Source organism: Sturnira hondurensis, unplaced genomic scaffold, assembly GCF_014824575.4.
Source record: "Sturnira hondurensis isolate 20B ecotype Veracruz unplaced genomic scaffold, ASM1482457v3 Scaffold0008380, whole genome shotgun sequence".
NCBI classification, from domain to species: domain Eukaryota; kingdom Metazoa; phylum Chordata; class Mammalia; order Chiroptera; family Phyllostomidae; genus Sturnira; species Sturnira hondurensis.
Genome location: NW_028081011.1, coordinates 1177274 through 1202333, shown reverse-complemented (window position 1 = coordinate 1202333; position 25060 = coordinate 1177274). Strand labels below are relative to the sequence as shown.

The following is a 25060-nucleotide window of genomic DNA, read 5'->3' as shown; positions in this document are numbered from 1 at the left end:
AAATTTGGAGTGGGGATGCAAACATTCAGCTCATAATAGGATACTTTCAAAATATTTGAGGATGTGTGAAAGGGAGGTTGTCAGTGTAAAAGCAGAGAGAGAGAGAGAGAGAGAGAGAGAGATAACTGATGGAATAGGGCAAGGCATCTTGGAGAAGGCAGGTAAAGGTGAGACCCATAGAATGCATACCTGGATTGGCTTAGAAAGAAGGAGTGGCTACCTTTTCTGGAGGTGGGAGGGAAGGAAGGAAACTGAGGCAGGTAAAAAAAAAAATCCAAAGAGGTGAGGCAGAAAGCAGCAAAAGCTTCTCCCTGTGATGGACAGCAGAGTTATCTACTGAGACAGGCAGGAGGGGGTTTAGGGGTCTGAAGAGTGTGGGGAAGGTTTACAGAGTTCATGGTTGTGGGGCATTCAACAGGGTGCCCAATGGGCTGAACAAAGGGAGACTGGCGAGACAGAGGGGCAAGCCGAGGTAGGGGCCTCCCATCAAGTCTTACCGGCACTGTTAGGGTGAAAAAGGCTTGGAGCCCAGAGTGAAATGGGCCAAAGGAGGCCTATGTAGGGTTGTATAGAAGGCCCCTGGAAGCTTAGTGAAAATGGTGGGTCCTGAGGTGGCTGAGCAGAACCAGGGAGATCATAGCCAGGAAACTGGGATGTGTGGAGAGGCTCTTGCTAATGCCCAGGACCATGGTGGAAGAACAGGGACTGTGGGAGCTCAGAGGAGAGGGGCACAAAACACATCCTGTGTAGGTAGAGAGGGCTTCCTGGAGGTGGTGATGTTTCCGCTGAGTCTTGAAGGGGAAAACCAAATTTCAGTTATAGCAATGTAGAAAAAGCGTTGGCTTTATAGTCCATCAACAAGCCTGTCCCATCCTACTCCAACAGTTTTGTTTCTTCCTTCTCAGGCATCTGCCCAGTGTGGGCTGGGTGGGCTGCAAGAGTCTTTGTTGAGTTCTTTCAGCCCCTATACCTTGGTTTATGGATTTCTCTTTGGTTTCATTATTTTCTCCTTCAACTTCAGAACTTCTATTCATCCTTCAAAACCCAGATCAAATGTCACTTCTTCTGGTGAGCCTTTCTGATTGCTTTGGTCCCACCTCTCTGTTTTCTTAGTGTGGTAAAGTGGAACAAGGCTACTCATTACTGTTTAATATTAGACAAGTGGCTTAATCTCTGAGTGTCTGTTTCCTGACAATGGCATTGGCCAAGTCTAGTGCGAATATACAGTACATGACATCCTCAGGCGTCATATAGGAATCATACAGGCAGCCATCACATGGTGACACTTAGCATTTTGTCTTGTCCTAGAGTAAGCTGAGTGAGAATGTGACTCTGTCTAAATCCATGAACTCTCCTACAGAAGAAAGGGTTCCCCCACAGGGCCTAGCCCAGTACACAGGCATTATATGCTCTGTGTACCCTGCACAGAAGGGAAGAACTGAGATTGCCTATCATTTACCTGTAATGTGACTTTGGGAAAGTGACATCATCCTTGTGAATCTGCTTTCTCATCTGTAAGATAACAGCATACTAGGTATTCATTTACTACAGGTCACACTCAACACTATCTCTAATCTTCACATTGTATATCATCACCCCATTTAACAGAAGAGAAGACTGAGGCTTGGAAAGGCAACGACTTGCCCAAGTTAGCTGCAGGGCAGGAGCTCCTGGAGCCCAGCCAAACTCGGAAGATTGTGCGAATTGGGGGGTGGGGATGGGAAATGTGAAATAGCCCTGCAAATTGTAAACGCCTAGGGTGGGAGAATCCGTGCTTGGGGGGCGTGGTGAATGATGGATAGCCGAGAGGAGGAGTGCGGAGAGAGGCGGCCTCAGATATCCAGATGGCGGCGGGAGGATGGTATTTCCTGCCAGTCCGAGGGTGCGGGAGGCGCGGCGCGGCGCGGCATTGCCGGGGCAAGAGGGGTGCGGCTCACCCCCTCTCCACCCCATCCCCCAGTCCCCGCGTCGCGGCCCCTTTAAGAGCGGGCGGGGCGCCCTCTGGCGGTGGAGCGGCGCGCGCGGCTGGAGCCGGAGCCGGATCCCGGAGCCGGAGCGGAGCGGAGCTGGGGCGGAGCGGGCGGAGCGGGCCGAGCGGGCCGAGCCAGCAGCCGAGCTGGGGGCGCGGGCGGGCGGCATGTACCGGGCCCGGGCGTCGCGGGCGGGGCCTGAGCCCGGCAGCCCGGGGCGCTTTGGGATCCTCAGCACCGGGCAGCTCCGAGACCTGCTTCAGGATGAACCTAAGCTGGACCGGATCGTGCGGCTCAGCAGGAAGGTAGCGCGGGGGTCGCGGGCGGGGGTCGCGGGGGACGGGCCGCGGCCTGCCGAACCTGCGGAGCAACCGAAGGGCCGCGCGGGTTGGGCTGCTGGGCCGCCGGTGGGCGCGGGAGCCTGGCACGTATGAGTGGGCCCCGCGGAGCCGCCCCCGGGGGAGGGGGCGCCCGGAGCCAGCCTGGGGCGGGTGGGGCGCAAGGAGACCTAGGGAGGCGCCTATGCACCCCCGGGATGGCTGTGAGGCGTGTCCTACAGCGGATGCTCCAGGGAGGTGTGTTCCGGGGGACAGGGGTGGTTGTGTTGTGGGGGGCCCTGGCTCGCACACCCACGTTCTGTAGGGCCAGAAAGGGGAGGTGCTTTCCATAGGAAGAACTAAGGGCCTGTTTAACACCTGGGGGACTGTTGTGGGAGGGTCAGCATCCTGGGGGTGCAAGAGGAGGCTTTGTGTCTTTCTTTGGGTAGGGGTACTGAAAGCTGAGGTGTGTATTCCATAGGCCACCATAAGAGAAAGTTGTATATTTCACAGGCGATAGGCCCGGGCTGGTTGGCTGTGGGGGGCAGAAAGGGAAAGTGTGTCTTGGAGGGAGGCAGACAGGAGGGGCATGTGCATCTTATAGGGGACAGATGGAGGGTAGTGTGTTCCCAGGGGCAGGGAGGGGAGGCTGGGCGCTCCTAGAAACAAGGAAAAAGCATTCTCCAGAGCCAGGAAAGAAAGGGGCTCTGCTTTCTGCAAGAGAAGGAAAGCTGGGAGCAGGTGCTAGGGAATCCGGGAGGAAAAGGGGGTGTGTATTCCTTGGGGGTGTGGGGATTCCAGTGGCGGGCAGAAGAGGTGTGAGGGGAAGAGAGGGTGGCTTGAGGGGGTACTATGCAGGGACAGGGTGAAGACCACTCTGGAGAGTCAGAGCAGGGGTGGGAGTGTTTTCAGCACAAACACCTGAGGAGGAAGCAGACAAAGGCCTGGAATGAGAGGGAAGCTAGCTGCCCATGCATGGAAAATGGGACAGAAGAGGGAGGGAGACTCCTCAGGGACCTGAGCAGACATATTAATTGAAAAATTAAAAATTAACTAACATTTGTAGAGGCCTTCATAGTTTTCTTCACTTCAGTCTCACCACAGCCCTATAAGGTAGTGTTTTTTAGCTCACTTCGTAGAGGAGGAAACTGAGGCCCAGAGAGGGAGCTAGAGGCAAAGCCATCTTGGCTTCTTGCACTCCCTACACCTGTTGGCTCCTCATCCTGAGATTGCGGTGCTTTTGACTTGACCCGTGGCCACTGTTGCTCAGGGTGGCAAGTAGGTGGATGTGGGCAGACTCCCTGAGTGCACCTCTTGGCTCTTCTCTGGTGGCAGTTCCAGGGCCTGCAGCTGGAGCGCGAGGCATGCCTGGCCTCCAACTATGCACTAGCCAAGGAGAACCTAGCGTTACGGCCCCGCCTGGAGATGGGTCGGGCTGCCCTGGCCATCAAGTACCAAGAGCTTCGAGAGGTGGCTGAGAGCTGTGCGGACAAGCTGCAGCGACTGGGTGAGGGGACAGCTGGGAGAACTGCCTGGGGTGGGTGGCACTTGGCCTTGGGAAGTGCTAGGCTCTGAAAGGTGGGACTTGGGCAGACCTACTCTCTGGGGTAAGTTTGGTGGGTGCTACTCCTGGAAAACTAAGTTGGGGAAGTGAGCAGTTGGTGAGCAGAGCTGGGTTGTAGAGGCCAGATGGGGGCTCTGACAGTGAGAGAAAAGGGGGCCTAATACCCATGGGCCTGCAGTGCTCTAGGAAACAAAGCCCCTACTTCCTCTTTGTACTAGGGGTGCATAGATCCTTGGGGGAAGGTGCATAAACTGATGCCGTGGGCATTGCACAGATGAGGAAACTGAGGCCCCAGAGAGGGGAAGGGAAACAAAGAATCACACACAGGGTCTGAGAGTCAGGATTGGGCCCTGGGGCTGTGGGTGCCTATCTGTCCTGGGTGACAGGTCCTGAGGGCAGGGGTTATTCACTCTGTCCCTCTGTGGCCCTCAGAGGAGAGCATGCATCGCTGGAGCCCCCACTGTGCACTGGGCTGGCTGCAGGCTGAGCTGGAAGAGGCTGAGCAGGAGGCTGAGGTGAGGGGAGGGGAGGCTGGGCTTGGGGAGAGCGAGAGAGACCCATCCAATCATTTCCTCCCCTTCATTTTTACATTGCAGGCTTGAGAGCCCCTCCTCCAGGAAGTCTGTCCTGAGTGCCAGGCCGGGAGAACTCCCCTGTGAATGTCTCAGGGATATGTAGGCTGGGTCTACAGAGGAGCTAGGACAGACTTTTCAGTGCCAGGTTGGGAGCATAGTGTGCTCAGTGAGTCAGTGGAGGTAGGGGAGGAGGGACCCTGGCCCTAACCTTGATGAGTGACACCTCAGTCTACTTAAGTGTGTCCCCATCGCTGATCCTGCCTCATCTTTGACCCAGCAGGTCTGGGGATAGTAAGGAAATAGAGGCTTGAAAGTAGAGGACATTTGTCTGCAGTCACTCAGCAACTCAGAGGCACACCCAAGCTGGAAGTCAGGCAGCTTGTCCCCCAGCAGTGGTCTCCATTGGAAGGGATTCAGGATGGGAGGGAGAGAGGGCCAGTCCTCAGTCTTTGGTTGTGCTCCCCAAACTGTCCCTTCCTCCTGTCCCAGGAGCAGATGGAGCAGCTGCTGCTGGGGGAGCAGAGCCTGGAGGCTTTCTTGCCCGCTTTCCAGCGAGGCCGTGCCCTGGCCCACCTGAGGCGAACCCAGGCTGAGAAGCTGCAGGAGTTGCTGCGGCGCCGGGAGCGGTCTTCCCAGCCAGCCCCGACTGCTGCTGCTGCTGCGGATCCCCCCAAACCCTTCCCTGCTGCAGCTGTCCTGCCCACCGGGGCTGCCCGGGGGCCACAAGCAGTGCCCCGGAGCCTGCCCCCCTTGGACTCCCGCCCAGTGCCCCCACTGAAGGGCTCCCCCGGGTGCCCCCTTGGCCCAGCCCCTCTGCTGAGCCCTCGGCCCTCGCAGCCAGAGCCGCCCCACCGGTAGGATCCAGGGTATGGCTCCCCAGTGGGGGGCCAAGACAAACTTGATGCGTGGCTCCTCCTCCTCCCCCACTGCCTGGGTGGGGGGAGGGGCAGGCCCCTCCCCTTGGCCTCAGGCAGGCCCTGGCCCTGGAGGCTGAACTGGGGAGGAGGGTCACCTGGAAGATGCCCAGAGGGCTTGGGGTGGGGTGGGCAGGCAGGGTATTATGCCTCTGGCATTGAGGAAACTCTGCCTTTTTTTTTTTTTGGTTCCTGGCTGGGGCCTCCCAGGTGATGGGTAAGACCCAGTGAAAGAACTTGACTCATGGCAACCTAGGGAGGTGCCCACTTCCCTTGAGGGGCCCTGCCTCATGGGCCTGTTGCACCCTACCACTCTACTGGGCAGGCACAATGCCAAGGCTGACAGGAGTGTCAGTCTTGTTCTGTCATGTACTGAGCCTACCTTTCCCCCTGGGGCCCACTGCCTAGGAGCCAGGTGGTCAGGTCCCAGCTGCAGGGTCAGAGACACCATGGCCCTGGGGCTCCACTCATGCTCCAGACCCTGGGACAAGGTAGGCCAGGGACTCCTGATCTGCACAGGTGAGAGTTGGCCATCCCCAGGAAAGACCATTCTGTATTTTTCTGTCCTGTCTCCTTAGAATGGAACATTTTTGAGGGCAGGTCCTTGTCTTTGTATGTTCTGTCCCCAGCCCCACCTCCCAGGGGCCGTCAATAAATGTGATGATGAGGATGATGCTGCTGCTCGACTTCTCTCTGCTCCCTCAACCAGCCAATCTGCTGTTGCAACCTCTACATCTCCATTCCTGCACTTCCTACTCTTCAGATGCCCTCCTTTTCTCTCTGCCCATCCAAAACCTGGCTATCCTTCAGGTCCAGCACTGCTCCTGCCTCTTCTATGAAACCTTTTCTGATTACCAATCCATGGAAGACTTTCCTAACTCTTAATTTCCCAGCACTTCTGGCCTGAAGCACGCTTTACTTCACTGTTCTCCAATTGCCTCACCTGTATGCCTGGGTTGCCTGTATGCCCAGTCAAGATGGTACATGTTCCTTCTCTGGCCTCCCAAATGGCCACCCCCACTGAGTGATGAGAGGGAGCACTATAGCACTGAAGAGGTCTTCAGCTAGGATAAACACTATGTGGCTAGCTTGGCTGATGAGTGTGGGGCAAGAAGAGGGGAGAGTAGAAACATGACTCAAATCAGCTTAGGTCAAGTCTGATGAGATAAAGTTTGGCCAAGAGGCATGGAAGTTCCTACAAATGAGAGGGGGCAGTCAATCGAGTGCTCCAGAAGTGAATGTGATCTTGGCCCATGTTAATAGAAATATAACCATCTGAAAAGAGGGAAGTGTTGGGTTGGCTTGACTTTTTACTGAAATTTCACACTGTAAGCGGGATCCCCCAAAGCAGCACCTTTGAAGTAGTAATAAGAAAGAGGACTGGGCTAAGTCCCACATGGAACAGTTGAGGGACCAAGTAGAGTCAGAAGTCAGAGGCTAGACTCATGGGTGGAAACCCTAAGGAGCCATATTTTGGCTCATTATGACGCTATTAAGTCAGGGCTGCTATTTGAAGTAGATGTCTCCATCTAAAGTTGTGTGAACAGCACCTGAGTGAGCCTGATCTTTATAGAGATTTAGGTATTAGTTAGAGGGCCTGGCCCATTGAGAGTCCTTGGAGTCCAGATTTATCACATTAGGGACACAATCCAAGAAAGCACTGATAGTGCCCCCTTTAGACCTTCTATCCAACTGGCCTTGGTTTTCCTTCTTTCCTGTTAGCACTTGAGCTGCTAGAGGCTGAGGGACATCAACTCCTCTCTGCTTGAGAGAATAATACACAGAACAGCTCTGGAAACCCTCCCAAATTCTATGCACGACCTATGGCAAGATGGGCCCTTCTTGCCCTGGCTTCCCACTCTGGATCCATGCTTCCAGGCATTTTTTTTTTTTTTGTAACTAAAAGGAGAAAAGGGGCTAAGGCTGGGCATGTCTGAGCCTTCCTCCACTATCATGAATTGGGGAGCAGCCTTAAAAAGGAGAGTTCAGCCTCCCCTCACCAGAGCAGTTAAGAAAAAGGAACCACCCAAGCAATATAAGGACAGGGAGGCGGGAAGAGTGTCACCATGGAACTGCACGGGATATCCTTCCAAAGTCCAAGCCTTTCTCAGGGAGCGCAGACTGTTTTAGAGGGGTTAGGGACTGAAGCCCCTTAGTGTTCAGCTCCAGCCTGGAAGATTGTGGCAAGTGGGTACAGATACCACCAGCGTGGAGTGGGTCTAGTTTTGGGACTTGGGAAAGGCTTAAAATTGGCCAGTTAATAAATTTCACTAACTTTCCTGCTTGAAGATACATAGAATGTTCTGAAAGGTTGCAGGCAGGGCTCTTTCTGCTTGAAACCTACTGGAACTTTCTGTTCCCAGGTTCTGGGGCCCCAGGGAATGATCCTGACCATAATCCTCTGCAAGAGAACAAATTCAAAGGTCTGTATCAAGGAGCCCATGAGTAAGGCACCACCTATTACAGACTATCAGTCTTTTACAAAGTAAAAGCGAAGAGCTGTCCAAATAACAAAACTCCCATCCCTTTCTGATAAAGAATTCTTGCTTTTTGACAAAGTCTGTGTACCCACTTGCTTGGGAATCACTAGCTTCTGCATTTCCTTAAGCTTCTCCCCTTGTTTTCCAAATAAGAAACATAACATTAAATGTGGGGTTTTACTTATTTGTCTTTTTTTTGCCAGTCAAGGCGTACTGACCTAAGCAGATCTGAACCATAATGGACTCAAATATTTACCACTGAATCATGTGGTCACTGCAAAGCCATGGCTAGGAACTTGCTCCTGACCTCCAAGGTTAGAGAAAAATGGTTTCCAAGAGACCAAGCTGGACTAGCTGTGGGTTTAGCTAATTTATTCAAGGACTGTACACAAAAGATTGAGCATAGGAATTGGTGTTACTATACTCTGCAGAGGGAGGGCTTTTGTGTAGGACCTTACCACTGGTGGTACGTATCTCTTCAGATTCTTCTGGTCCCGTATAAAAATAACATTTTCACTCTGCCTCCTTGCATAAAGTGTGAGTTCCTATATATGATGTAAACTCAAATGCCTGCAGGGCCCAGTAAGATCACAGAGGTGCAAAGCAGTCCATTTCCACAAAGAAATACACCCTCTCCCATCTTTTCTGGAAATGCATGGTCCTTTTTCAAAATTTCCCCTTTTGATAGACATGGGATATAGAGATATTTCTCTACTGTGAGCAAAATGGTGCAAGTGTGTGCATCAGGCCTTTTACAATTCCCCTGATGGTGGGAGTGCAGCGAAATGTGGAGAAATATCCTGTCTAAAAGGCAGATGTTATAGCTTCTCCCAGGCAGTAATGCAGTTAACTGAGTTAGCTCGATGGTGGCACATTTTCTAATTTTTTGAGAGAAGTTAGAAATCTAGATTTTTATGCAAAGTCTCCTCAGTTAAGACTGTTGGCTAAAGTTATTTTAAGATGCCGTGCCAGCCACAGGAAAACACTGTGTGACCATGAATCTTGGTCCGTCCTTGGTCATTCTGAAATAGGCCTTCTTTTGTCTAGTGGCAGTCTCCTCCCAGGACTGAAAGTGTGAATGCTGAGGAGGCAAAAACAGGATGGGTAGGGCCAACCTACCTCGGCTAGTGACAGGACCCCAGGCTCAGACAGTCTTAAGAGAGGAATGATGGCTACATGCATATTGACACTACGACCTCACAACAGATGAAGGTGAACCCTGCACTGGCTTCTTAGGGATGAGTGCACTGAGCATTCTCAGCATATACAAGTTCATGAGGTCCAAACTCAGGTCTTATTGTCATCCTAACAAACTAACAGAGGACCCTCAGGTGCTCCGCAGAAACCCCATGGCTGCCAGGGCTACAAGTTTGGCCTGAGAGCAGGCAAAGCGGCCTTGTCCTATGATCCTGACCATAGGCTAGATGGACAGCAGTGTATGATCTCATCACAGGACTGAGCAACCGAGAGGAGACAAAAGCTAAGATAGCCCACTTTTCCAGTGCACTGAATTCAAGAGAAAGTAAATTAAAGTTTCACCACTACTTACCAGTTGTCCTTTCTCTCAGCCTTTCTTCATGAGATATGGTGACCTTCCAGGAAGCCCAAAGGTCCAAGATATAGCCTCAGTCCCCTCACCATTTTCCCAAAAAGAAGAGTGGTGGCCACTCATTTGGGCTTTACCCCTGGTGCCTCAGCCTCAGGCTGTAAGGGGTATGTGTGTGTGTGTGTGTGTGTGTATACATACATATACATATTGTATGCATTTATGTATATATATGCATACAATAATGACCATATGGATAATTAACTGGCCTAAGACAGGCTATTCTTATTTGTTTTGGCTCATGCTGGAACCATTATAACGGGCAAGGTACATTCTAGGAACAAAATGCTAAAACCTCAGAAGGAAGCAAGAAATCCTACTCTCTCATCACTGGGGTGGGTAAAGGATTTCACCCAGCAATAAATAAAGGGCAACAGAGGGAAAAGTAGCTTGCCTCAGGAGAAATCAAATCCTGATCAATTCCAAAGACAATATCACAATTGCCTAGACACATACACATTTGACCCCATCTTGTTGCCCGTGTCTCCCTATTTAGGACCTGTGTGTTCACTCAGCCTTGCTCTATACTCGCAATCCCATCCCACTCCAATGAGCACAGCCTGAGATAGGCTGGGCCCCTCTTGCCCATCTCCCATGGAAAAGGGAATAAAGTTAAACATATCTGAGCCTTCCTCCACTATCAGGAATTGGGGAACAAATCCTAGAAGGCAGGGACTAATGCTCACAGCCTGATTCCTTTCCAGAGTAGGAAGGAAGAAACGCTACCACGGAGACAAGGTAACATGGGGGGGGGGGGTCCTTCAAAAAGCCTACCACATTATCTCCCAGACTCAGTTTAGGGGTTGTAGGGAGTGGAGTGTCTCAGAGTTCAGATCTGTCATAAAAAATAACAAAAAACAAACCTGAGGCAAGAGAATGGTACTATATGAGTACTTTACTAGTTCTATGCCTAAGGAGAAGCTGAGTTAGACAGTTAATAAATTTTATTGACTACCCTGCATGAAATATTCTGGAATATTCCAGAAATTTCATAGTCTTGACCATGCCCCCACCCCTTCTGAAATCTTCTGGAAATGTCTCTCTCTTTCTATGTGCTGGGGCCCCAGGAAATGTTCTTAATAGTGATCTTCACAAAAAGAAAACAAACTTGAAAGATCTATGTCAAGGACCCCATGCAGAAGATCCCAGCTATTACAAATCACTAGTGCTTTTACAAACAAGATCCAAAAGAACTCCAACTCCTTTTGATAGCATATTGCCCCAAGGACACTGTTATGCCCCAATTCCTTGGTTGAGAGTCACTAATTTCTGTACATTTTACTAAGCTTCACTACTAGAAATTTCTATTTCAAGAACAGACTTTCCCTTGTTTTTCAAATATGAAATATAACATTAAACGTTCTTTCCAAAGTACATATGCCTCACCCCACAAATTCAGGCTCACTAAGCACAGCTGGCCTGAACCAGGGTGGGCTCAAATCTTTACTATTGAACTATGTGGTTACTACAAACTCATAAAGCATGGGTCCCCAACCTCTAAGCAGTGGATTGGTACTGGTCTGGGCTTCTTAGGAAACGGGCTGCCCAGCAGGAGGTGAGCTTGAATGTAATGTGTTTGAATCACCCTGAAATCATCCCCCTCAACCCTGGTCTGTGGAAAAACTGTCTTCTATGAAACCAGTACCTGGTGCCAAAAAGGTTGGGGACCACTGCCATAAGAGCTTGCCCCTGACTTTGCTAAGTCTAGAGAGAAGTGAAGAGACCAAACTGAACTAGCTATGGGTTTATCCCAATTTATACAAGGATTTCACACAGGAGTGTGAATGCAAGAATTGGTATGAATATACCAAAGCACCTCTGGCTTTGTCTAGGCTCTAGACTTAGACCTGTACCCTTGTGGATCTATAGATCTCCTGCGAAGGAGAGATCTGTGTTTTCCTATCACACAGCTTTACACTCAGCCCCAGTTCGTAAACATTTGAGCACTGACAACCTCACAGCCATACACTCCCCACGTGCAGTTACTAGGGGTTAAGAGAGGCTATTAACCGCTCTAGTCAAGTAGACTAACCAACTGCATAGCACAAATTCAAAACAGAAAAAAATCCACATGCAGTTCTGAACAAGCAACCGAGTTTCCACCACTGGCCTCCTAATAATCCTCAGTAGTCCCACCAACTCCAGACTCCCCAAATTCCCCACAGCCTCAAGCAACCATGCATGTTTCTAGAAGTCAGCTCTTAGGACCTGCATGGAACACTGCAAGCTGAACAGGATGGGCTACACTGAGCTGCTTTATTTTAGAAAGTTTGGGTTGTATCCTTAGCCATTGGACTCTCTCGTACAGGGATGACCAGGAGACAGGCACACTGATCCAAGGATAAACTTGACTCTACTAGCATGTTTTAACCACTGAGCCCATTAGACTTATAAACAAGGAAGTGTGACAGACCTCAAGAAAGCAAATGATTTGCTCTCTGCTGCCATACCCACAAAGTAACTTCTCCAAGGTCATATGTTAGATAACTATGGGCACAGGAACATTCATTCCTTATGCTCGATGACCTTGCTTTCCCACTCCCTCATGTCACCAATAGAAGGAGGAGTGGAGTTTGGGACTGACCATAGAATAGCAAGGTTTCCACACATCATATTTTTAGCCTACATCAGGCACACTACGGGGCTCACCTGTGGCTTGGGGAACTCACAGAAAGACAAGGCTGTACAACCCCAGAATTTTTCTTTTGGCAGCCAACAATTGGTCACATTGCGCGTTTCAAGGTTACAGAGACCCCCAGTACGAATATGGGGGCAGGAGTAGACAAAAAAGCCTGAGCCAGTGTTTCAGAAGTTGACAACATCAGAAGGCAACTTCTGGAAACAGGTACCCAAGGGATTCCAGAAAACCCTTCACTCTCGGGCCTTCAGGACTCTTCATTTTGGGGCCTCCTTCTTGGGCACCAAAAAGTCTCCTTTTCTGGACGGCAGGGGTAGGGATGTGCAGGTCAATGGCCATGCTAGGAAGGTGGGGACGAGGAGAGAGCGGTTCCTTCGGACCCCAGCAGAGGTAGACTATGGAAGGCGAAGGGTTCAAGACAGGAAAGGCCATTTTCTGGGGTCTGGCTGGGGGGTGCTCCCCCCCTCTCTGCGGTTAAAAACGAAAGCCCATGATGATGAAGATTGTAAGGAAAAGGAAGACTAAAGCCGTGTCTCGGGTCTCGTCCCAACGGAAGCCCTTCTTAGCCCGATCCTCCTGCTGCTTGCGAAAGGCCTCACGCCGGGCCCTGAGGCGGCGTTCGCGCTCCAGCTGTTCTCCGTAGTGTGCCTGGTAGAAGGCGTCAAAGTCGAACATGGTGCGGTTGGAGCCCAACGCAGCCTGACCACCGCTGTGGGGGCGAGGCGGCGAGGTGCGGGGCGAGCCAGACTCCGCCGAGGGAGCCTTGGAAGGCTGAACGCCAGGTCCACGCAGATCCACGTCGCTGAGGAGGCCGCGGTCATACTTGCGGCGCAGGGCGGCACTGCCCAGCACCACGTATGCCTCGGAGATGCGCGTAAAGCGTTCGGCAGCCTCTGCGCTCCCCGCGTTGCGATCCGGGTGGTAGAGGAAGCTTTGTCGGTAGTAGGCGGCCTTGATTTGCGCCTGTGTGGCCGTGGAGGGAACGCCGAGCAGCTCATACAGCGCCGTACGCGAGTACGGGCCGTCGCCCCGAGAATAAGCCCTCACTTCTAGGCCCAGGCACGACACCCGGTTTTGTGGAGGTCCCCGAACCAGCCACAGGTTCCACATTAACAGCCGCGGCCACCGCAGGTCGAGCTTGGCTGCCATCTTGATGAATCTGGAGGGCGGTGCAAACATTAACTGGCCAATGGGAAACGTGCGTTGTTCGCTACGTGCCGGGCCTGTAGCCAATCGAGTAAAGCATAAGGCAGGGAGGCGTGGAGCATGCGTATTACGAGGCGAGCGCGGAGCTGATGATATAAAAGCCGGACGCAGAAGTCACCCGGCAGCAGTCGAGCTGCGGAGGCTAAAATATGGCGAGTGGTGGACGCAGACCGGAGCACGGGGGACCCCCGGAGCTGGTGAGTCGTGTGGCTCTCGGGCATCCCGTTGTCACAGGATCTTCGTGTCTTAATTTCTCCCCCTACTCCCCTTTTCTCTCCCGCAGTTTTACGACAAGACTGAAGCCCGGAAATACTTACGCAAGTAAGAGGGTCTGGAATGTTGAGCAGCGTCGGGAGTCGGCAACCCGCAAGTCACCCTGATTCGGGGCATTGCTTGGAAAGCACGCAGAATTTTGGGGATGGAGGTGGGAGGAAGAGAGCAGGGTTCATCTCATTTTTTATAATGGCAAAATCTACTTCAGTTAAATCTTTGAACCAAATGGGCATCAGTTACTTCAGCATGAATATGGGAATGATGCTGTGTTTCTCCGAGTTATTTTCAAAGTTCATTGTGACAACTTGGTTTTAGGCATGTGGTAAAATAGGCTGGAGGCAATGGATAGGTATAAGAGGTTAGCGTTATTGGGGGAAAGGAAATAATGTTCATAGAATGTTTATTGTGTTCTCTTGTATTATATCATTAAATCCCCTTGATAATTGTTGGTGTAGCATGTGAGTTTCATAGAGGATAGTTATTTCTGTAATAGAAAGTAAATAGCAGAAGGCTAGAGCAGAGACTTTCAGATCTGTCCTTTCTGATACACCACTCTATAGAAAATTTTTCTGCAGGTACTTGATTTTCAGAAAGCCAGATATATTATAGGCCTATTCTGTACAATGGTAACCCGTAGCCATCAGTCATCCATGAAAACATACCTAGTCTGAATAACTTAGAATAAAGAAAATGTAATTTATTGATCATTTTCATTGATTACGTATTGAAATATCTTGAGTATATTGGCTTAGGTAAAATATATTATTTAGGTGTATTGGATTAACTATTACAGTTAATTTTACACAGTTTCATTTGAAGCATGGTTACTATAAAGTTATATATGGCTTATGTTATATTTCTCATGGATATCACATTTGTTGATTTTGTTGTGCATTGTTGATCCTTATATCTGAGAGTGTGGTGGGTAAGTTTCCAGACAGTGTTCTTAAGTAATACAACATCAAAGCCTGATACATTTGAAAATACCCAATTAGTTAAGTGCTTTGTTTACTTTATATTAGTTTTGCGTTGAGTATAGTTATAATTTGTGTCACAATAAAACACTGTTATATGGCTATTTGGGATTACTTTTAAGTAGTTGTAGTTGACTTTATTGACTGGGAAAGTGCATTTGGGTTTTTTTGTTGTTGTCGTCATCATTGTCTGGATGCAGTTTTTGCCCAGGGCTTTACCACTTGCTTGTGTTTTTGCCTTCCTAGCTCTAGGATGATTGATATCCAGACTAAGATGGCTGAGCGAGCATTGGAGCTCCTTTGTCTGCCTGATGATAAACCTTGTTACCTCTTGGATATTGGGTGAGATCATGGGTCTCGGGCAGATTGTCCAGGTCGTGGGGTATCTTTGCTATTCACACTGTTGAGTCTGTTTGATTGTATTTTCCAGATGTGGTACTGGGCTGAGTGGAGATTATCTCACGGATGAGGGACATTTTTGGGTGGGCATCGACATCAGCCCCGCCATGCTAGGTAAGTATGTTGTGCATTTAGGTAAGTGCATTTAGCACTGCAGTGGACAACACCCATGAATATTGAGCAGTATATGCATATCATCTGTTTCCCTCATTATTCTCTGATGTAGATGCAGCCTTGGACCGAGAAGCACAAGGAGACCTGCTTCTGGGGGACATGGGCCAGGGCATCCCCTTTAAACCGGGCTCCTTTGATGGTTGTATCAGGTAAGAGTTTTCATGTTTTGCTTTTAGACTTGCAGGCCCTTTTTGTTATACCTGGTTGTGCAGCTGAGTCATATGGGATACTTAAAAATATATATCCCATGGGATTTTTAGATTTACATAAGGTTGGAACAAGGCCCCAAAATGTGGTTTTGTTTGTTTGTTTTTCAAAACTGTCTACTACTCCTGTGCTTGTCTTGCACTACCAGGTCCAGGCACTGTATGGATTCTCTGTCAGTTTTGAGTGTGTGTGGTAGGGGAGGGGTGGACTTCTTGAGCCAGCAGGAGCCATCTTGTGCACCCCAGCTGCCATCTTGTGGGTCCCACCCACCATCGTATCAGCCCCAGCAGCCATCTTGGGGGCTCTACTAGCCATGTTGCTTTATTAGAAGTTTGTAGTGGAGTGTTGCCTAGACTGCTCCAGTCTCTTCAGCCGCTTAGGAGTCCTTTCTGGGCTGTCAGTCAAGGTTTAGCGTGTACTTAGTACTTTAATAATGAATCTTAGACAATTGCAGTTACTGTTAAAACAAAGTTGCTCTTTGTCTTATGTGGTAAGTTCTGGTCAGTATCCAGCATAGTGTTTTGTTGATGGAGTGGAGATAGGGCATGGGGAGGAAGTCATAGTTTAATCATTATCTGATGGAGAGAACTGTGATACTATGTTGAGCAGTAAGGATGCAGAGTAGGGATCTGGGTGAGTAAAAATTTGGATTTGAAGATTTTATTGTAGCTCACTTCTGGGAAGAAGATCAGAGAAAAAAGTATTTCAAGGATAGTAATTATTTCTTAGTAATGATTAGGTGAGATGTTCTCAAGTTGTAGAAAACTAAATACCAGTTATATGATCTGTGTGTTTTAGTGGTAAGTAGTCATTTTTAGTTCGTTTTTAGGAGGTGAAATGAGATGGCAGGCCTTCCTTTTTTTTTTTTTTTTTATATTTGTTATATGTAAGACATTTTACAGGGTGCTGTGGAGTTTAGAGATACAGTCCCTGTTTTTAAGGCTCCATGTTTAATAGGCTGCTAAAAGACATGGACCAAGTTAAACACAAGGCTGATTGTGCGGTATGTATTAGGGAGTTGTACACCAGGGTTATGAAGAAAAGCAAGAGAACACAGAAAAATCTTAAGAAAGGAGGGGCTGGGGTTGGGTCTTGAAGGCTAGGCGGAGTCTGAATAGTCATGGAGAGGTTTTCCGAGTGAAGGAATAGTGTGAGCAAAGGCAAGGAGGTGGGTGGGGAGAGGAATCGGATAGAATCTATCAAATAGATCATAGGCATGAGTGAGAAATTTCATGGAAGTTGAGATTGTGTGAAGTTGAGTTCTAGAAGATTTTTAACTCTGTCCTAAGAAGCTTGAGCGTTATTCAGTAGTTGATGGGGAGCTGGGGATTGACAATATAAGATCTATGTTTTAGGAATATTATTTAGAAGAGAGGAGAGGTTGTTGAAACAGTTGAGGTGGTAAGTGCTGACCTAGGAGATGGGTAGAGGAAAATAAAACCTTGGAGAGGCAGTGCACAGATCAGCAGGGTTTGAGGTTCTGTGGATGGGTATTCACAGCACCGAGGAAGTGAATGCCAGAAAGGATGATGTGGTAGTTGCTTGAAATGTTAAATCTGGGGATTGTGGAGACACTTAGCAAGTACAGTTGACGGATCTGATTTTGGAAGAGAGGGAGTGAATGACTTTGTAAGTACTGTGAAACATTTCCCTTGATTTGGAGCTAGGGAACGTGAAGAGGTAGGTGGGAGAGAGAGCCTTTTGATATGGTTGAGTAATTTTGAACTTGAGATACATGTAGAAAAAGGTTGAGAAAATGTTTCTTTGGACTGACTGCAAGGAAGTTAGTGCTGACCTGTGTACCCTGTTGGTCCGGTGTCGTAGAATAGTGACCTGAAGTGGACCTGTACAACTAAAGAAAGGGGGAGTGGGCAGGAGGGTTTTACCTGGAGATCAAGGATGTGTGGTGTATGAGTCCTGAAGAGGTAGGGGTGAGCAGTGTGTGCTGGTCACTTTCCTGACTAGGTTCTTTCCACTTTTTAGCATTTCTGCTGTGCAGTGGCTCTGTAATGCGAATAAGAAGTCTGACATCCCTGCCAAGCGCCTGTACTGCTTTTTCACTTCTCTTTATTCTGTGCTGGTGAGTATAAGATCAACCCATTTGGGTTTGCTGCCTGTCCCTCCCTTGCCCTGCAAGTAAAGAGATGAAGTAGAGTCTCGAGGCAGGGCTATTCAGATGGGACTGCAAGGGGTGGCAGGACTTATTGTGATCCTCAGCCTAAACAGAGAGCTCAGTGGGCTTCATACTCTGTAATGAAATGCAAAAGATGCAGATGTTAAAATCTGAGACCAGTTACAATTCCTGTGTCCACTTTGCTGAATTTTAATCAAAGGTTGGCTTGGGGACATGGACTTCACGGAGTGAGGATAGAGACATTGTGTCCAGGACACACAGAGCATACCTTCCAGAGTGCCCACATCCTCCAACTCCCATCCCTTCCTCTTCCTACCTGCTGATGTTCAAGATGGGAAGCAGGAAGTCCCAAAAACGTTATTTTGCATTTTTGAAGGAATCGGGTGTTTCTTGGTCTCCTTAGTCTCCCCATCTCACCTAGCGTGGGTTGTTCCTGCAGCGGTGGCTGGCTGGTCTTATGCATTACAGAGTTTCTCTTCTCTTTGTGCACTGGGCCTAACCCTGAAATTCTGAGGCCCTTTGTGTTTGCCTCTCTCTGCTGAGATGCCCTTCCCTCACCTTTGAATTACCACTCTCACTGTTTTCAGGTCTTTGCTCACGTGTCCCTCTAAGAGAGGCCTTCCTTGAATCAAAAGTAAACTCCGCAGTCTCTTGTCATTCACTATCCTTTTGCCCTTATTTATTTTTCTTTCTGGCTTTTAATCACTGCTGCAAATTAGCTGCTTCAAAAGTTCAGAGGCCATCTCTTTTGTTCATGGCTCTATCCCCAATGCTAAGAACAGTGCTTTGTACATAATGGAACTCCAATATCAATGAATACAAAAGGGTGGAGTGTCTGGGTCCTGACCACATGGGAGGTTTGTAAGGTAGTGAATGTTTCCATTTCTTGCAGGTCCGGGGAGCCCGAGCTGTTCTGCAGCTGTACCCTGAGAACTCAGAACAGGTGAGCCTCTTGGCTACCAGGAGGTACAGGAAGGTGGAGGGGCCCAGAATAAGTAAACTGTCCTTTTCCTGCCCTCCTACTATTGGGAAGTGACAAAACAAGGAAATTTATGCAGAATGATGGAATGAATACCTGAGAGTGGTCCCTTTGGCCCCTGGTTGCACGTTTTATGACCTGATGTCCTAAGGAGGACATCAGGACTGATAATCTGTCAGGGTAGGGTAGGTTGTTTGTTATCTTGTGACAGATAAGATGGTATCACAGGTAAAATGATATATTACTGGTTTCCATAACCAGATATATAAATGGGGGAGGTTTCAGAGAACATCTACAGTTGTCTTTTCTATGGAGTGTAATGCAATATGAAGGAGTAATGAGGAGGTCAGAGTTATAGACCTTCATAAATTGTGAGTTGCCCCTGGCTAATACCATGAATGGATCAGCCTCCCAGCTGGTGGCCATTTATTTCCTGAGGTTTGAGTGGGTAGATGGGTCCCTAGGCTAGGAAGTTAGAGTTGCTTGTTCTGTAATTCCCTGAGGGAGGTGGTTGCCATGGCTATTTCTAGCTTGCACTTTTCCTCTACATGGCTTTTGGGGACTCTAATGAAGAAGACCTTTAGTTCTCCCAGGCAAAATCTGTACTGGAGCTAGACTGGCTTACAGGGAATGAGGAAAGCCATGTTACCCCAGACTCACAGATGTTCTCTCCTCAGCTGGAGCTGATTACAACCCAGGCCATTAAGGCTGGCTTCACTGGTGGTGTGGTGGTGGACTACCCCAACAGTGCCAAAGCAAAGAAGTGAGTGCTGGGGACCAGTGTGCTGCTTGCGCTGCTGGACAGAGGGTGGTGGTGTGGATCAGAGTAGTGTTGGTGTTTGGGTCCCTGAGACACAGCACCTGGTTTTGGAAGGGCAGGTGAGGACTTGTCTTGCCCTACAAGGCTTTGAGTCCTTGCACTTTTCTTGTTTTAGGTTCTACCTCTGTTTATTTTCTGGACCATCAACCTTTCTGCCAAAGGTGAGGGACCCTGAGTTTTCAGGCCCATGTCTTTTGGGTTCCCTTCTTGTGAGGCTGGCCTCCTTGTCAGGAGGGCTTAGGTATGGTGGTTGTCCAGGCCCTCTGGGGTAGGACAGATGGGTTGAGAGATCTCCAGGGTAATCAAAAAGTGCTTTGGTTCCCACAGGGCCTGAATGAAGTTAAGGATGAAGAGGCCGCCAGGGAATCCACATTCATGAATAAGAGGTAAAGCAAACCATAGGTGAACATGCCTCATGTTCAGGGAGCTACTGCTGCTAGGTTTGTTAGACATGGCAGAGGAAGCTGGAGGTAGCAAGACTACTCCATTTCTCTCTGCTTTCACCAAGTCTCAGGATCAGATGTGGCAGTGACACCAAAGTGGTAATAGAACCGGAACCCCGTATGCCTGTGCCTGCTCCTGCCTGAAACTGGGATGTCTGTGAGCAGCCTTGAAGCCTTCCTGTCTGCCTGCCTTCTTGCCATGTCTGGCAAGCTGTCCCCTCCTTCCCTAGGCTGCCTCCTCCACCTGCGTCCTGGATCCCATTCCCTCTTGACTCCTGTGACTCTCCCCTCCCTGCATCCGAATCTTTACTCTCCTGGTTTATTTCTATCAGTTCACAAACATGCTGCACAAATTTCTCATGTCTTCCAAGAGATCCTCCTTTTACTCCTTTAAGAACTCCAAGCTACCACCTTATTTATTTGCTTCTTTTTACATAACAAAACTACTTGCCTGTTCTTGCTTCTCCCCTACCATTCTCTTACTCCTGTTCTCTGGCTCATGTTTCTGTTTCATCACAAATTGCTCTTGTCAAGACCACCACCAGTCTGTCTTGCCAAGTCTGTGATCACTTCTCAGCCTTTTCTCCTACTTTTTGTTTATCTTAACTTGCCTACTTGGAAGGAGCTGACACAGTGCATCATCACTTAACACTTTTCTCACTTGGCTCCCCACTCACTGTCTTGGTTTTCTCTCAACCTTACTGGTTGTTCCTTCTCAGCCCACTTTGCTGGCCCCTCTTCTGGAGCACTCTGGAGCCCAGCCTGGACCCCTTTTCTCTCTGTACTGCCTTAAATACCAACTACAGGCTTACTGTAGTAAATTGTAGTAAATAGTTTACTGTTTACTCCGAGACTTACACCCTTGGCTTCAATCCTGCCTCTGATTTCCAAAGCACCTTTTGAGTATCCATACCTGAACTTCCCACATATGTCTAGAACAAAACAGAGCTCTTGGTTTTCACCCCCAAGCCTCCTTCCTCCATTCTTTACCATTCTCAGCTATTCCTGTCTTCCTTACATCTCATACCCAGTCAGTTCGTCAGTGAATCCTGCACCCCTCCCCTCAGGGTGTATCCCAATTCCAACCCTTTTCCTCACTCCCACCAATTTTGCCTCGATTACAGAAGGCTGCCTCACTTGTCTCCCTGCCTTCAATCTTTGCTTCTTTCCATTTTCCACACCAGCAAGGCTGATCCTTTCCTTTTTCGTTGTTAAAAATATCTTGCCATTCCTCTGTTTATTATCTTCAGTTGAGTTCTCCTTTATTTTCCTTAACGCCTTAACGTGCTCTAAATCATGTATTTATTTGGTTGTTTGTATCCCCAGTGAGAATGAAAACTTGGTAGGGACTGGTTTTATACCCTTAACATCAGAAGAGTGTCTTGTTAATAAAAGGTATTCAATATTTGTTGAATGAAGAATTAAGGATAGTGAAGGAGGAGTTATTTCTTAGTTTTGATTGATGAGTGGAAGATGTTAAGACTTTGAAGACATTTAAGAGGAAAAATGGGCAGAGAATTCAGTGAGTTTTTGGAAGGCCCACTGATAGTGAAAATGATGATTATGTTCTTGTGTCTACTACAGATTTATGCAGTTTGCTCCCTTGTCCCTTGTAGTTACCTCTCTTAGCTTCTTCAGCCCATTCCCCATGGGGACTTAGGAGCTCTTCTAGATGTTTTCTGCTCTAAGGCAGCCACCACTTGCTCCCAGTGAGGGGTCCCATCTACTTCACAGATGAAGTACAAGTTGTTTAACTCACTCCATCCATCTTAGGATCCCTCTTATCCTTACACCGGTGTCTACAGATGACATGTTCTAACGGTAAACTTGGGTAACTTTTATGGCCTAGGATACATTTATCTACTTAAAAAGGGGAGATATTGCTACCTACTTGGGGAAGGTGTTGAGTAGAAAACATGTTTTTACTGGACTCAGCACAGTGGCTAGCACAGACATTGTCTCTCCCAGTTCGGCAGGCTCTTTCTTACTCTTCCAAATCCTGATTTGGGAAGAGAAGGGGAAGAGGCTTTTGCCTGTTGGAAGGATTATCAGGCTTCTCTCATTACCATCACTTCTCTCTAATTACATTCTGGCCACTTATAAATAAATAGGTGAATTTAAAAGTTTTAGAAACCTTTTATTTGATTTGTTTATTTCTTTTGTATCAATACTATTTCACTTGTGCATTCCTTAATTCTTGCTGTCTGCCCTCTGCTTCTGGACCACTTCTAAACCACTCTTGAAAGGTTCAGTCCACCTCTGGCATTTGCCAGTTACCCACCTGTAGTCTGGGCCACTCGCCATCTTCACCTGCTACCTTTATGTCCCCTGATGACTCTCTACCATCATTCCTGCTGTGGCTCACGGCTTGCCCTTCTGTACAGATGCATAGAGATTAGTCCTGCATCTCCAGGTCCCAGTTTGCAGTTGTCTCCAGCTCTCTCGTTGTGGACTTTCTTAAGTTTCTTTCACAAATCATTGCCCCTCCACTCTAAAGTCTGGATCATGTTGTGTCATTCGTTTGGTATAAAATGTCACCGATTTCCCACTGCTTACTGAAGGGAGGGCACATTCCTTGCTGGTATTGAAGGGAGGACACACTCCTTGCTGGTGTTCACACCTCCATGAACTGGGCCAGCCAGGTGAGATTGATTTAAAAAAATAGTAAGATTCTGAGTTTTCCTAAAACATGAAAAGTAGCAACAGAAAGGGTCTGTCATACAGTCCGGCTTCCACTGGTCCTCAAGCAGGAGAAAACTTGTGCAAGAGATAAATTAATCCTCTGCAGACCCTTAGAATCTTACTTGGACACTTACTATACCCCTGACTCCAAGCACACAGGACTCCTCTTCCCTAACCTTCCCCATTCGTTCCTTTAAGCGTCTTATTTCATGTATTGCTGCTTGTCTGGAATTCTATGCGCACCACCTGCCTGTAGAAATACCAGCTTATCTCCATGGCTCTCTAATTTTTGCCAGACCCTGTGCTATTACTTTCCTGTCACCCCCTTAGCAGCTCCTGGTCCTTCCTCTACTTTGCATGTGTCAATGATCTCTGCCATAGCCCAGCCATGAACTCTTCAGGGGCAAGGCAGGTTCGTAGCCATTGTGGAACATCCATGGGCTGTGCATGCAGGTGCTCGGGAAATGGTGGTCAGGCAAATGGCAAGCTTCCCTATTTGGTGGGAGTTAGGCTGGAAAGTGTGATCCCACCTGCCAGGTGGGAAAGTGGTTTGGGAGCTCAGGCAGCCTTCCCCTGTTCTCAGGGCCTGTCTCTCATGGGGCTGTAGGGGGTTTCTTTTCTCCTCAGCCATGAGTGGAGGCCAAGATCAACCCTTGAGGATTATTGTCAGGGCTGCCACAAGCTGGGCAGCCGTGTTTTCCTGCCTCAGACATTTATTTGTTGCTGGGAACCCCTACTTGATGGGGTATGCTGACCTCACAACCAGACTAGGGCCTTAAGTAGCAGCAGTGGGCATTGGGCCTCTAGCTTTCTGTGGATACTACTAGGCTCTTGTAAAGCCAATTCTGGCCTAGGTTACCTCAAAAGCAGCCTTACCCGCCCCACCTGCTCGCTCCACAGAAGGGATGTGTGCAGACCCAATAAGCTGTCACCTGCCACAAAGATGCCTATGAGTTGAGTGGGGCTTTGCACCTCCTGGCCCTCCTACTTAAATAGATGGCTTTGACCCCAGGATGGGGAGATGTGTCCACAAGTGGGACTTTATTGTAGAAGGGGCATCTGAGGCTACCTCTAACTTGAAGGAAGCTCACCATTTAGCCCTGGCTGGGTAGAGCATTGTCCTGATGTGTCATGGTTGTGGTTTTATCCCCAGTCAGGGCAAATACAAGAATCAACCACAAAGAATGCACAGATAAGTGGAACAGGTAGGTATTTCTCTTCCCCCTCTTCCTAAAATATATCAATAAATAAAAAGGAAGCTCACCATTTTTCCCTCTCTGGATTAATCTGGGTGCTAGCCAGGCTGCTCCAAACATCAGCTCACAGCTCTGTTTTCCTGCACAGGGTCCCATATAGGACAGCAAGGAGTGGGGTGGTGAGGAATAGTGGAGTGGTGAGAAAGAGCCGTGAGTGGGTGCTGGAGAAGAAGGAGCGCCGCAGACGTCAGGGCAAGTGAGTATCTGGACTGGGGATAGGCTGCTGGGGTTAAAGGGCTGTCTTGACCACTAAAACTAAAGGCTTACCTATATTGGAAGGGGTCCCATAGGTTCTTTATTCTTTCTTCCAGAACTCATGTTCCTCCTGCCCTTTATTTCTTCACAGGGAAGTCAGACCTGACACTCCGTACACTGGCCGAAAACGCAAGCCCTACTTCTGAGCAGTTAGCTGTATCAGATGGGACAGCTCGGTGTGCACACAGTTGTGAGCTGTGCCATCCAGCTCAGGCACTTGCCTCTGCAAAGTTGTATATATTGAAGTGTCTACTTCATTGGTTGACAAAATAGTGTTTAGAAAAGTTCTAAAAGTATTTTCTTCTTAGAGTTCCGAGAGCTTCTTATTTTGTTCTAAAAGCAATAAACCACTTTCTGTGCAACTTGGGCACTTTGCAGCTCTGTGATCCTAAACAAATTTGAGTTTCTCTGTTGGTGGGAAGCTACCACTTGATACCTTGATTCCATGGGTCCAGATTAGGTTTAAAGAACTTACTTGTATGAAAGTACTATCTTAACCTACAAAGAACATAGGTAGATTAATTTAGGGTTTATAACAGTAGGCAAAATTGGGAAGGATGGGCAAGACGAAATGTGTCCATGGTGCCCATTGGCCTGAAGCTGCTGCCCAATCTCTGGTTTCCCTATGGTCAGAAGGTATTATCCAGCCCTGGCTGGGTAGCTCAGTTGGCTAGGGTGTCATCCTGACATGCTACAGTTGAGGGTTCAGTCCCTGGGTAGGGCACATGGAAGAAACAACCAATGAGTGCATAAATAAGTGGGACAACAAGTTGATATCTGTCTCCCTCCCTGTCTAAAGTCAGTTTTTATAAAGGCATTGTCCAGCCCAGTGGTCTGGGATGACCTTTGGCCCTGAGCTGCATCAGCAGCTGCCGACCAGCCCAGCACTTGGCTGTCTCAGGCGTCTCCTCTCTGATCACTAATGGTGTCAGAAGGGCAGGTCCTTCCTACACGGGGGTGTGTGAGGGACTGAAGAATGGTAAGAGAGAATCCACTGGTTGCCAGTGACTTGAGAAAAGTGGGAAGATCTGTGCCCTCAATACAGAACAGACATCAGATGCTGAGCAGGAGCTGAGACATTCAGGCTGCAGTGGAGGGCCCAGGTCTGGGAGTTGAAGGCTGGGATACTTTGCTGCTGAACCCCTCCCCCATGTTGTCACACACACACCCCCAAGTCCTAAGGCATAACATAAT

General features: G+C 48.6%; 3 protein-coding genes and 1 non-coding gene across 4 annotated transcripts; 3 read left to right on the top strand and 1 right to left on the bottom strand.

Moving 5' to 3' along the window:
* The first annotated feature begins 2066 nt into the window (after nucleotides 1-2066).
* Nucleotides 2067-6015, top strand: VPS37D (VPS37D subunit of ESCRT-I). The gene is made up of 4 exons (XM_037054771.1): nucleotides 2067-2275; nucleotides 3623-3794; nucleotides 4284-4366; nucleotides 4916-6015. Exons 1-4 carry the CDS (start codon nucleotides 2138-2140, stop codon nucleotides 5282-5284), a joined length of 762 nt encoding a protein of 253 aa, XP_036910666.1. The 5' UTR covers nucleotides 2067-2137; the 3' UTR covers nucleotides 5285-6015.
* Nucleotides 6016-11663: 5648 nt separating this feature from the next.
* On the bottom strand, nucleotides 11664-13228 carry DNAJC30 (DnaJ heat shock protein family (Hsp40) member C30). The gene has a single exon (XM_037054772.1). The coding sequence runs from the start codon at nucleotides 13211-13213 to the stop codon at nucleotides 12539-12541; it is 675 nt and encodes a 224-aa protein (XP_036910667.1). The 5' UTR covers nucleotides 13214-13228; the 3' UTR covers nucleotides 11664-12538.
* Nucleotides 13229-13379: 151 nt separating this feature from the next.
* On the top strand, nucleotides 13380-24233 carry BUD23 (BUD23 rRNA methyltransferase and ribosome maturation factor). The gene is made up of 12 exons (XM_037054770.1): nucleotides 13380-13467; nucleotides 13554-13591; nucleotides 14764-14859; nucleotides 14948-15030; nucleotides 15143-15239; nucleotides 17281-17377; nucleotides 18324-18374; nucleotides 19088-19173; nucleotides 19346-19391; nucleotides 19558-19616; nucleotides 23700-23807; nucleotides 23958-24233. The coding sequence occupies exons 1-12, from the start codon at nucleotides 13420-13422 to the stop codon at nucleotides 24010-24012; spliced, it is 864 nt and encodes a 287-aa protein (XP_036910665.1). The 5' UTR covers nucleotides 13380-13419; the 3' UTR covers nucleotides 24013-24233.
* LOC118992890 (small Cajal body-specific RNA 20) lies at nucleotides 22939-23070 on the top strand. Its single transcript, XR_005067728.1, has one exon.
* Nucleotides 24234-25060: the final 827 nt, after the last annotated feature.

Coding starts and splice junctions, on each gene's coding strand:
- VPS37D (XM_037054771.1), top strand. CDS start 2,138: ATGTACCGGGCCCGGGCGTCGCGGGCGGGGCCTGAGCCCGGCAGCCCG. Junction 3,795..4,283: donor GGACAAGCTGCAGCGACTGG/GTGAGGGGACAG, acceptor TGTGGCCCTCAG/AGGAGAGCATGCATCGCTGG. Junction 4,367..4,915: donor AGGCTGAGCAGGAGGCTGAG/GTGAGGGGAGGG, acceptor CTCCTGTCCCAG/GAGCAGATGGAGCAGCTGCT.
- DNAJC30 (XM_037054772.1), bottom strand. CDS start 13,213: ATGGCAGCCAAGCTCGACCTGCGGTGGCCGCGGCTGTTAATGTGGAAC.
- BUD23 (XM_037054770.1), top strand. CDS start 13,420: ATGGCGAGTGGTGGACGCAGACCGGAGCACGGGGGACCCCCGGAGCTG. Junction 13,592..14,763: donor GCCCGGAAATACTTACGCAA/GTAAGAGGGTCT, acceptor TTGCCTTCCTAG/CTCTAGGATGATTGATATCC. Junction 15,240..17,280: donor TCCTTTGATGGTTGTATCAG/GTAAGAGTTTTC, acceptor TCCACTTTTTAG/CATTTCTGCTGTGCAGTGGC.